This window comes from Mesoplodon bidens (assembly GCF_964165515.1).
Source record: "Mesoplodon bidens genome assembly, contig: HAP1_SCAFFOLD_239, whole genome shotgun sequence".
In the NCBI taxonomy this organism is placed as follows: Eukaryota; Metazoa; Chordata; class Mammalia; order Artiodactyla; family Ziphiidae; genus Mesoplodon; species Mesoplodon bidens.
The window spans coordinates 149,472-160,136 of NW_027672414.1; the positions used below are offsets into that span (position 1 = coordinate 149,472).

The 10,665-nt window shown below is 42.5% G+C and overlaps 1 protein-coding gene across 2 annotated transcripts; it reads left to right on the forward strand.

Moving 5' to 3' along the window:
• Positions 1-3,373: 3,373 nt before the first annotated feature.
• On the forward strand, positions 3,374-4,961 carry LOC308610239 (E3 ubiquitin-protein ligase makorin-1-like; the record flags this gene model as incomplete). Of its 2 annotated transcripts, XM_081259451.1 has the most annotated exons (2): positions 3,374-4,394; positions 4,462-4,778. In XM_081259451.1, 2 exons carry the CDS (start codon positions 3,374-3,376, stop codon positions 4,743-4,745), a joined length of 1,305 nt encoding a protein of 434 aa, XP_081115577.1. In that variant the 3' UTR covers positions 4,746-4,778. The 2 variants fall into 2 exon arrangements, with proteins under 2 accessions (XP_081115577.1, XP_081115576.1); XM_081259450.1 differs by having other exon boundaries at positions 3,374-4,961.
• Between the last annotated feature and the right edge of the window lie 5,704 nt (positions 4,962-10,665).

A 10,665-nucleotide genomic window follows, 5' to 3' on the forward strand; every position in this document is an offset into this window, starting at 1 on the left:
AGATCTCATTCAGATTTGACAGAGAAATCAAAAGCTTTACAGACAAGCAAAAGCTAAGAGAATTCAGCACCATGAAACCAGCTCTATAACAATTGCTAAAGGAACTTCTCTAAGTGGGAAACACAAGAGAAGAAAGGACCCACCAAGACAAACCCGTAACAATTAAGAAAATAGTAATAGGAACATACATATCAATAATTAGCTAAAATGTGAATGGATTAAATGATCCAACCAAAAGACACAGGCTCACTGAATGGATACAAAAACAAGACCCATATATATGCTGTCTACAAGAGACCCATTTCAGACCTAGGGACACATACAGACTGAAAGTGAGGGGATGGAAAAATATATTCCATGCAAAGGAAAATCAAAAGAAAGCTGAGGTAGCAATACCCATATCAGATAAAATATATTTTAAAATAAAGAATGTTACAAGAGACAAGGAGGAACACTACATAATGATCAAGGGATCAATCCAAAAAGATATAACAATTATAAATATATATGTACCCAACAGAGGAGCACCTCAATATATAAGGCAACTGCTAACAGTTATGAAAGAGGAAATCAACAGTAACACAATAATAGTGGGGGACTTTAACATCACACTTACACCAATGGAGATCTTCCAGACACAAAATTAAAAAGGAAAAACAAGCTTGAAATGACACAATAGACCAGATAGATTTGATTGATATTTATAGGACATTCCATCCAAAAACAGCAGATTACACGTTCTTCTCAATGGCACACAGAACATTCTCCAGGATAGGTCACATCTTGGGTCACAAATAAAGCCTCAGTAAATTTAAGAAAACTGAAATCATATCAAGCAGCTGTTCCAACCACAATGCTATGAGATTAGAAATCAATTACAGGGGAACAAAACGTAAAAAACACAAACACATGGAGGCTAAACAATATGTTACTAAATAACCAAGAAATCACTGAAGAAGCAAAAGAGGAAATCAAAAACTACCTAGAGACAAATGACAACAAAAAACATGATAATCCAAAACCTATGGGATGCAGCAAAAGCAGTTCTAAGAGGGAAGTTTATAGCAATACAAGCCTACCTCAAGAAACCAGAAAAATCTCAAATAAACAATCTAACCTTACACCTAAAGGAACTAGAGGAAGAAGAACAAAACCCAAAGTTAGTAGAAGGAAAGAAATCATAAAGATCAGAGCAGAAATAAATGAAATAGAAACAAAGAAAACAATAGCAAAGATCAATAAAACTAAAAGCTGGTCCTTTGAGAAGATAAACAAAAATGATAAACCTTTAGCCAGACTCAAGAAAAAGAGGGAAAGAACTCAAATCAATAAGATTAGAACTGAAAAAGGAGAAGTTGCAACAGACACCACAGAAATACAAAGCATCCTAAGAGACTACTACAAGCAACTCTATGCCAATAAAATGGACAACCTGGGAGAAATGGACAAATTCTTAGAAAGGTATAACCTTCCAAGACTGAACCAGGAAGAAACAGAAAATATGAACAGACCAATCACAAGTAATGAAATTGAAACTGTGATTAAAAATCTTCCAACAAACAAAAATCCAGAACCAGATGGCATCAGAGGTGAATTCTATCAAACATTTAGACAAGAGCTAACACCCAACCTTCTCAAACTCTTCAGAAATTTTCAGGGGAAGGAACACTCCCAAATGCATTCTATGAGGCCATCATCACCCTGATATCAAAACCAGACAAAGATACTACAGAAAAATAAAATTAGAGACCAATATCACTGATGAATATAGATGTAAAAATCCTCAACAAAATACTAGGAAACAGAATTGAACAACACATTAAAAGGATCATACACCATGATCAGGTGGGGTTTATCCCAGGGCTGCAAGGATTCTTCAATATACACAAATCAATCAATGTGATACACCATATTAACAAAATGTAGAATAAAAATATGATCATCCCAGTAGATGCAGGAAAGCTTTTGACAAAATTCAACACCCATTTATGATAAAAAGTCTCCAAAAAGTGGGCATAGAGGGAATCTACCTCAACATAATAAAGACCGTATATGACAAACCCACAGCAAACATCATTCTCAATGGTGAAAAACTAAAAGCATTTCTTCTAAGATCAGGAAGAAGACAAGGATGTCCACTCTCACCACTATTATTCAACAGAGTTTTGGAAGCGCCAGACACAGCAATCAGAGAAGAAAAGGAAATAAAAGGAATACAAATTGGAAAAGAAGAAGTAAAACTGTCACTGTTTGCAAATGACACGATACTACACATAGTGAATCCTAAAGATGCCACCAGAAAACTACTAGAGCTAATCAATGAATTTGGTAAAGTTGCAGGATACAAAATTAATGCACAGAAATCGCTTACATTCCTATACACTAACAATGAAAGATCAGAAAGAGAAATTAAGGAAACAATCCCAATCACCATTGCAACAAAAAGAATAAAATACGTAGGAATGAGTCTACCTACGGAGGTAAAAACCTGTACTCAGAAAACTGTAAGACACTGCTGAAAGAAATCAAAGATGATATAAACAGATGGAGGTATAAACCATGTTCTTGGATTAGAAGAATCAATATTGTGAAAATGACTATACTACCCAAAGCAATCTACAGGTTCAATGCAATCCCTATCAAATTACCAGTGGCATTTTCTACAGAACTAGAAAAAAAAATCTTAAAATTTGTACGGAGACACAAAAGACCCCGAATAGCCAAAGCAGTCTTGAGGGAAGTTAAAAGAGCTGGAGGAATCAGACTTCTTGACTTCAGACTATACTACAAAGCTACAGTAATCAAGACTATATGGTACTGTCAAAAAACAGAACTATACATCAATGGAACAGGATAGAAAGCCCAGAGATAAACCTACATACATGTGGCTAACTCATCTATGACAAAGCAGGCAAGGATATACATACAATGGAGAAAAGACAGTCTCTTCAGTAAGTGGTGCTGGGAAAACTGGACAGCTACATGTAAAATAATGAAATTAGAACACTCCATAACACCATACACAAAAGTAGACTCAAAATGGTTTAGAGATCTAAATGTAAGAGCAGACACTATAAAACTCTTAGAGGAAAACATAGGCAGAACACTCTATGACATAAATCACAGCAAGATACTTTTTGACCCACCTCCTAGAGAAATGGAAATAAAAGCAAAAATAAACAAATGGGACCTAATGAAACTTAAAAGATTTTGCACAGATCGCTCAGAGACACGGTGCAGGGCAGAGGGGAGCCAGCGGGCGCCTCAGTGTCCTTCCCTACCCCACCCCTCACCCCCTTCTCCTCCCCGCAGCTGGACCGGAATTATGTGATCCCGGATGTTCTGGCGCCATTGCTGTGTGGGATAAACAGTAATGGCGGAGGCTGCAGCTCCCAGAACAACAGTCACAACATCAGGAACACGAGCGGAAGTGGCGGCGGTGGCAGTGGCCTCCCCCACCACTACACCCACAGTCACCTCCCCGTCCCTGGGGGCGGGGGGCGGGGGAGACGGCAGCGGCGGTGGCTGGATTAAACAGGTCACCTGCAGGTATTTCATGCATGGGGTTTGTAAGAAAGGAGATAACTGTCGATACTCACATGACCTCTCTGACAGTCCATATGGTGTAGTGTGCAAGTATTTTCAGCGAGGATACTGTATTTACGGAGACCACTGCAGATATGAACACAGCAAGCCACTGAAACAGGAAGAAGCAACTGCTACAGATCTAACTGCAAAGTCACCCCTTGCTGCTTCCTCAAGTCTCTCATCAGTAGTTGGACCGATTGTTGAAATGAATATGGGCAAAGCTGAGACAAGAAATTCAAACTTTTCAACTGTAGGAGCGGGTTCAGAAGACTGGGTGAACGCCATTGAGTTTGTTCCTGGGCAGCCCTACTGTGGCCATACTGCCCCTTCCTCCACTGAAGCACCCCTGCAGGGCTCAGTGACCAAGGAAGAATCAGAGAAGGAGCAGACTGCAGTGGAAACAAAGAAGCAGCTCTGCACCTATGCTGCAGTGGGCGAGTGCCAATATGGGGAGAACTGTGTGTATCTCCATGGAGACTCGTGTGATATGTGTGGGCTGCAGGTCCTCCATCCAATGGATGCTGCCCAAAGATCACAACATATAAAATCTTGCATTGAGGCCCATGAGAAGGACATGGAGCTCTCGTTTGCCATACAGCGCAGCAAGGACATGGTGTGTGGGATCTGCATGGAGGTGGTCTACGAAAAAGCCAACCCCAGCGAGTGCCGCTTTGGGATCCTCTCCAACTGCAACCACACCTACAGTCTCAAGTGTATCCGCAAGTGGAGGAGTGCTAAGCAATTTGAGAGCGAGGTCATAACGTCTTGCCCAGAATGCTGGATCACATCTAACTTTGTCATTCCAAGTGAGTACTGGGTGGAGAAGAAAGAAGAGAAGCAGAAACTCATTCAGAAATACAAGGAGGCAATGAGCAACAAGACGTGCAGATATTTTGATGAAGGATGTGGGAGCTGTCCATTTGGAGGGAACTGTTTTCACAAGCATGCGTACCCTGATGGCTGTAGAGAGGAGCCACGGAGACAGAAAGTGGGAACATCAAGCAGATACCGGATCCAACGAAGGAACCACTTCTGGGAGCTCACTGAGGAAAGAGAGAATGGCAACCCCTTTGACAACGACGAAGAAGAGGTTGTCACCTTTGAGCTGGGTGAGATGTTGCTTATGCTTTTGGCTGCAGGTGGGGACAATGACCTGACGGACTCTGAAGACGAGTGGGACTTGTTTCACGATGAGCTGGAAGATTTTTATGACTTGGATCTATAGCAGCTTTGCGGGGCGTGTGAACTGGTCTGCTGAGCCTCAGACAGCAGCCGTCCCCGCTTGTGGCAGCAGTGCCCGTGGTTCTCTTCTAGGCAGGCCTCTCAACTCCAGGTGCTGTCGTAATAATTTTTACCCAGGGCCTGTCTTCTCGATCCCTCACCTTTCCCCAAGGAGTATGTTGTTTTCTCTGTTTAAAAAGGTTACAAAAATAAATCTTAAAGTTAGTTTTTTTGGAACATGCATTTAACTGTCAGACAGAGTGTAGGTTTGTTGCATCATCTGTTTTCAGCCAGATTCACACAGTTCAAGGGTGGCATTTCTGGATTTCCAGTACTCATTTTTGAGGACCCCAGGTTCAAAAGTAACAGCATTGGCCCTGCTTTGGGGTCCAAGAATTGGGGTGATAGGTGAAGGATCTGAACTGTGGCATGTAGCCTTCTGCTATAGACTTAGGCGGAGGCTTGAGGATTCCGGTGAATCCTGCACATCTGTGTTTTTATATCTGTTCCCTGCCCTGTAATCCCCACCCTGTGCACTTGTTCTGTGGTTTTGGTCTCTTGTTTAATTGCACACAAGTACTACTGCTGGGTAACCAGAACCAGGTGCGACTGTGTTGAGATTTTTACTGTGTTTAGCCTCATAGGAAAATTGTGAAAGAACACATATAAAGATATAGTGGAATAAAATAAATGCAGAGTTGGAAGTTGACTCCCAAGGGCTGATAGACTGGGTATGTGTGAGTGTATAACAAGCTTTTCATCCCTGCAGAGATGCAGTGTCTGTAGCCTTAGTGGAAAAACTCAAGTTTAGTGGTTTCAGCCTCGTGTGGCAAATAGATCCTAAAGGACAAAGCAGTATATTGGTAGCTGTTAATAGAGCAGGGCTAGCTCTGTCTATATAAATAGGGAAATGGGCTTAGCCATAGAAGTTCAAACTCTCAGGTTATCTCATGTATTAACACAAACTGGGTCTCAGTTACACAGTTGTATTTAATGTTTTATGATCTCCTAGACTTTCTAGTCCAGGCACTTTTTGACAAACCTTTGTCCTCATTTGAGGGGTTTTGTTGTTGGGTTTCTCTGTTCGTTTTTGTGGATATTTGCCTCATTCCAGCCCTGAGCTTTGCAGCTAGACAGGTGTGATTGAAAACTATGTTCTAAGGCATTTCCTGTAGTGGAGTAATTGGTTTGCAGTAGTAAGTCATGCTTTTCCACTAAAAGGGGACAGAGAGGTGGTAATCCATGAGATAAGCTAAAGTTAAATTGTTAGAAGAATTCCTTGATCAGAAATTATAAATCTGCGTTTTGTTGCTCTATTTCCTGAAAATAACTTGGAGATGCCCGATTTGTCCATCTACTGCTTTGATTCCTTGGATACCACTCATTCTTTCATGTTAAGGAAAAACAAGTAATTGCTGCAGAGGTCTCTGTATTTTGCAGCTGCCCTTTTGTAAGATGCACTTTTCCCAAATAAAACAATTTTAAAAAACCCATTAAAAAAAAGCTTTTGCACAGTAAGGGAAAACATAAACAAGATGAAAAGACAACCCTCAGAATAGGAGAAAATATTTTCAAATGAAGAAAATGACAAAGGATTAATCTCCAAAATTTACAAGAAGCTCATGTACCTCAATATCACAAAAACAAACAACCCAATCCAAAAATGGGCAAAAGACCTAAATAGACATTTCTCCAAAGAAGATATACAGATTGGCAACAAACACATGAGAGGATGCTGAACATCACTAATCACTAGAGAAATGCAAATCAAAACTACAGTGAGGTATCACCTCACAGCAGTCAGAATGGCAATCATCCAAAAATCTACAAACAATAAATGCTGGAGAGGCATTTACTGGAGAAAAGGGAATGCTCTTGTACTACTGGTGGGAATGTAAATTGATATAGCAACTAGGGAGAACAGAACGGAGGTTTCTTAAAAAACTAAAAATAGAAGTACCATACTACCCAGCAATCCAACTACTGGGCATTTACCCTAAGAAAACCATAATTCAAAAAGAGTTATGTACAACAATGTTCATTGAAGCTCTATTTACAATAGCCAGGCCATGGAAGCAACCTAAGTGTCCATCGACAGATGAATGGATAAAGAAGATGTGGCACATATATACAATAGAATATTACTCAGCCATAAAAAGAAGCAAAACTGAGTTATTTGTAGTGACGTGGATGGACTTAGAATCTGTCCTACACAGTGAAGTAAGTCAGAAAGGGAAAAACAAATACCGTATGCTAACAGAGATATACGGAATAGACAGAAAAAAAGTTTATGAAGAACCTAGGGGTAAGACAGGATTAAGAACACAGACGTAGAGGGCTTCGCTGGTGGCGCAGTGGTTGAGAGTCTGCCTGCCAATGCCGGGGACAAGGGTTTGTGCCCCGGTCCGGGAGGATCCCACATGCCGTGGAGCAGCTGGGCCCGTGAGCCATGGCCACTGAGCCTGCGCATCCGGAGCCTGTGCTCTGCAATGGGAGAGGCCACAGCAGTGAGAGGCCCACGTACTGCCAAAAAAAAAATAACACAGACGTAGAGAAAGTACTTGAGGACATGGGGAGGGGGAAGGGTAAGCTGGGATGAAGTGAGAGAGTGGCATGGACATATATACATTACCAAATGGAACATCAATAGCTACTGTGAAGCAGCCACATAGCACATGGAGAGAAGCTCAGTGCTTTGTGACCACCTAAAGGTGTGGGATACGGAGGGTGGGAGGGAGATGCAAGAGGGAGGGGATATGGTGATATATGTGTATGTATAGCTGATTCACTTTGTTATACAGCAGAAACTAACACACCATTGTAAAGCAATTATACTCCAATAAATGTGTAAAGGGAAAAAAAGCCCAGAGATTACCCTACACACCTATGGTCAACTAATCTATGACAAAGGAGGCAAGAATGTACAATGGAGAAAAGTCAGTCTCTTCAATCAGTGGTGCTGGGAAAAATGGACAGCTACATGTAAAAGAATGAAATTGGAACACTCCCTAACACCATACACAAAAAAAATTCATAAGGGATTAGAGACCTTAATGTAAGACCGGACAGTATAAAACTCTTAGAGGAAAATTTAGGAAGAATACTCTGACATAAATCACAGCAAGATCTTTTTTTTCCACCTCCTAGAGTAATGCAATAAAAAAGAAAACTAAACAAATGGGACCTAATGAAATGTAAAACCTTTTGCAAAGCAAAGGAAACTACAAACAAGATACAAAGACAACCCTCAGAATGGGAGAAAATATTTGCAAATGACTCAATGGACAAAGGTTTAATCTCCAATATATATAAACAGCTCATGCAGCTTAATATTAAAAAACAATCAACCCAATATAAAAATGGCTAGAAGATCTAAATAGACATTTCTTCAAAGAAGACACAGAGATGGCCAAGATGCACATGAAAAGCTGCTCAACATCACTAATTATTAGAGAAATGCAAATCAAATCTACAATGAGGTATCACCTCACACCTGTTAGAATGGGCATCATCAGAAAATCTACAAACAACAAATGCTGGGGAGGGTGTGGACAATTGGAACCCTCTTCCACTACTGGTGGGAATGTAAATTGATACAGTCACTATGGAGAACATTATGGAGGTTCCTTAAAAAACTAAAAATAGAATTACCATATGATCCAGCCATCCCACTTCTGGGCATATACCCAGAGAAAACCATAAATCAAAAAGACACATTCACCACAATGTTCATTGCAGCACTATTTACAATAGCCAGGTAATGGAAGCAACCTAAATGCCCACAGACAGACGAATGGATAAAGATGTGTACATATATAAAATGGAATATTACTCAGCCATAAAAAGGAATGAAACTGGGTCATTTGTAGAGATGTCGATGGATCTAGAGACTGTCATACACAGTGAAGTAAGTCAGAAAGAGAAAAACAAATATTGTATATTAATGCATATATGTGGAACCTAGAGAAATTGTACAGATGAACCGGTTTGCAGGGCAGATATAGAGACACAGAGGTAGAGAACAAACGTATGGAAAGCTATGGGGTGGTGGTTGTGGGATGAGTTGGGAGATTCGGATTGACCTGTATACATGTATATGTATAAAATAGATAACTAATAATAACGTGCTGTATAAAAAAAATAAATGAAATTAAAAATTTTTTAAATAAATAAAATTTTAAAATAAAACAGAAAAAAGTTGTTCCCTTCACACAGACGTATTTTTATGAATGAATTATTTCCAAGATTATATCTATAAATACATAAAAGAGGAATAAGATCTACCCTGAACCAAAAAAGAAAGAAAGAAAAAAAACAGAACCCACTAGTTATACAGAGGAAAACCCTATCATGGCACTTGCTCTAGTGATAAGCAATTCTGAAGTTGGTCAGAGGTGGGGAATCATCTCCCATGCAGCCAGCAGCCCCCCCACAAGGAGCTTCCTCATTGCAAAGCTAGGGGACCGTGCCAAGGCGTCTGTGAGTAAACGTGAGCTGAGCCCCAGGTCAGCTGCTGCTGAACTGTTCCCACCCTTCCCAGGTAAAACACCTGAATATGAATAAGGACTTGAAAGCCTAGAGGAAGGGCCGTGGAGCCACACCAGCAACAGCACCCAGGCCGACTTGGTGCCTGCAGGCCAGCCAGGATGTTCCTGACCCCAGGCACTCCTCTGGAAGCTTTCCATTTCCTTGCCTGAGATACCCCTCGTGTCCCGGCCCCCACTGCTTTTTTCCTTCCTCACCTCTGCCTGGGGAGAAATACCAGTGGCAGGTATGGGTGATACATCCTCTTCTTTAGGAGGTGGCAGCCTGGCAACTCCTGCAGAAAGTGCAGCAGAGGCCCACTCACACTGGGCCACCCACAAAGCCGTAGCCCCTCACTCCCTCCCACCAGCACAGCCCCGACACTGCTGACGGGGCAGAGAAAATGGCGTCAGGCACAGCTGCAGGGGCTCTTGCTGCCTGGAGCGGTGTTTATATGGACCTCAACCCAGACACACCTGGTGAGGGCTGGTCAGCAGCGTCAGGCTACCCAGGTCAGCCAATCCTCACCCCTCAGGGGCTCACATTGCAGAAAATGGCCAGGTTCAAGGAACAGGTGTGGGCTCCTGAGAGTCAGCATAGACAAGGGGCTGCAGCCCTGGCTTGTTTTCTAATCATTTTATCTGGCCCATGAGTGGGAGACAACTTCAAGAAGACCCTCTCCTAATGAGAGGAACCCAGGCGTCAGGGAGAGGAGGGGTGGTGGGTGGAGACAGAGGCCTGGTGCCCCAGCTGCAGTGGAAGTCTCTGGAAGACCATGCAGAGGGAGGCCGCACAGAGTGATGCCCAGGGTCACAGGCCTGTTGGAGCTGTTGTTTGTTAGTTCAAGTTCTGCTCTGATGTGTTCTGTGTCAGCTGTGAGTGACAGGTGAGCTGGGGTGCTCTGCAATGAGGGCTACTTGCATGGTTCCTGTGTGCCCAGCCCTACCAGGGTACCTGCCCAGGGGAGATCCGTACCCTGGCTGGGGCCTGACCATGAGAGCCCCATGGGCTGCTGGGTAGTTGCACAGGTGAGCTCCATAACCTGGGAGTGGCCTGACCACGAAAGCCCTGTTGGCTGCTGAGGACCTGCCCAGGTGAGCCCCATATCCTGGTTAGGGCCTGACCACGAGAGCCCCATGGGCTGCTGGGTTGTTGCGCAGGTGAGCTCCATAACCTGGGAGGGTCCTGACCACGAGAGCCCCATGGGCTGCTGGGGACCTGGTAAAGGATGTCAGGAAAGTCAGTGAAGCCACCAAGGATATACATCCAGTAGTTCCTAATTCCTACACCCTGCTGGTCATTCTACCATCCACCAGAACATGGTATTCTGTA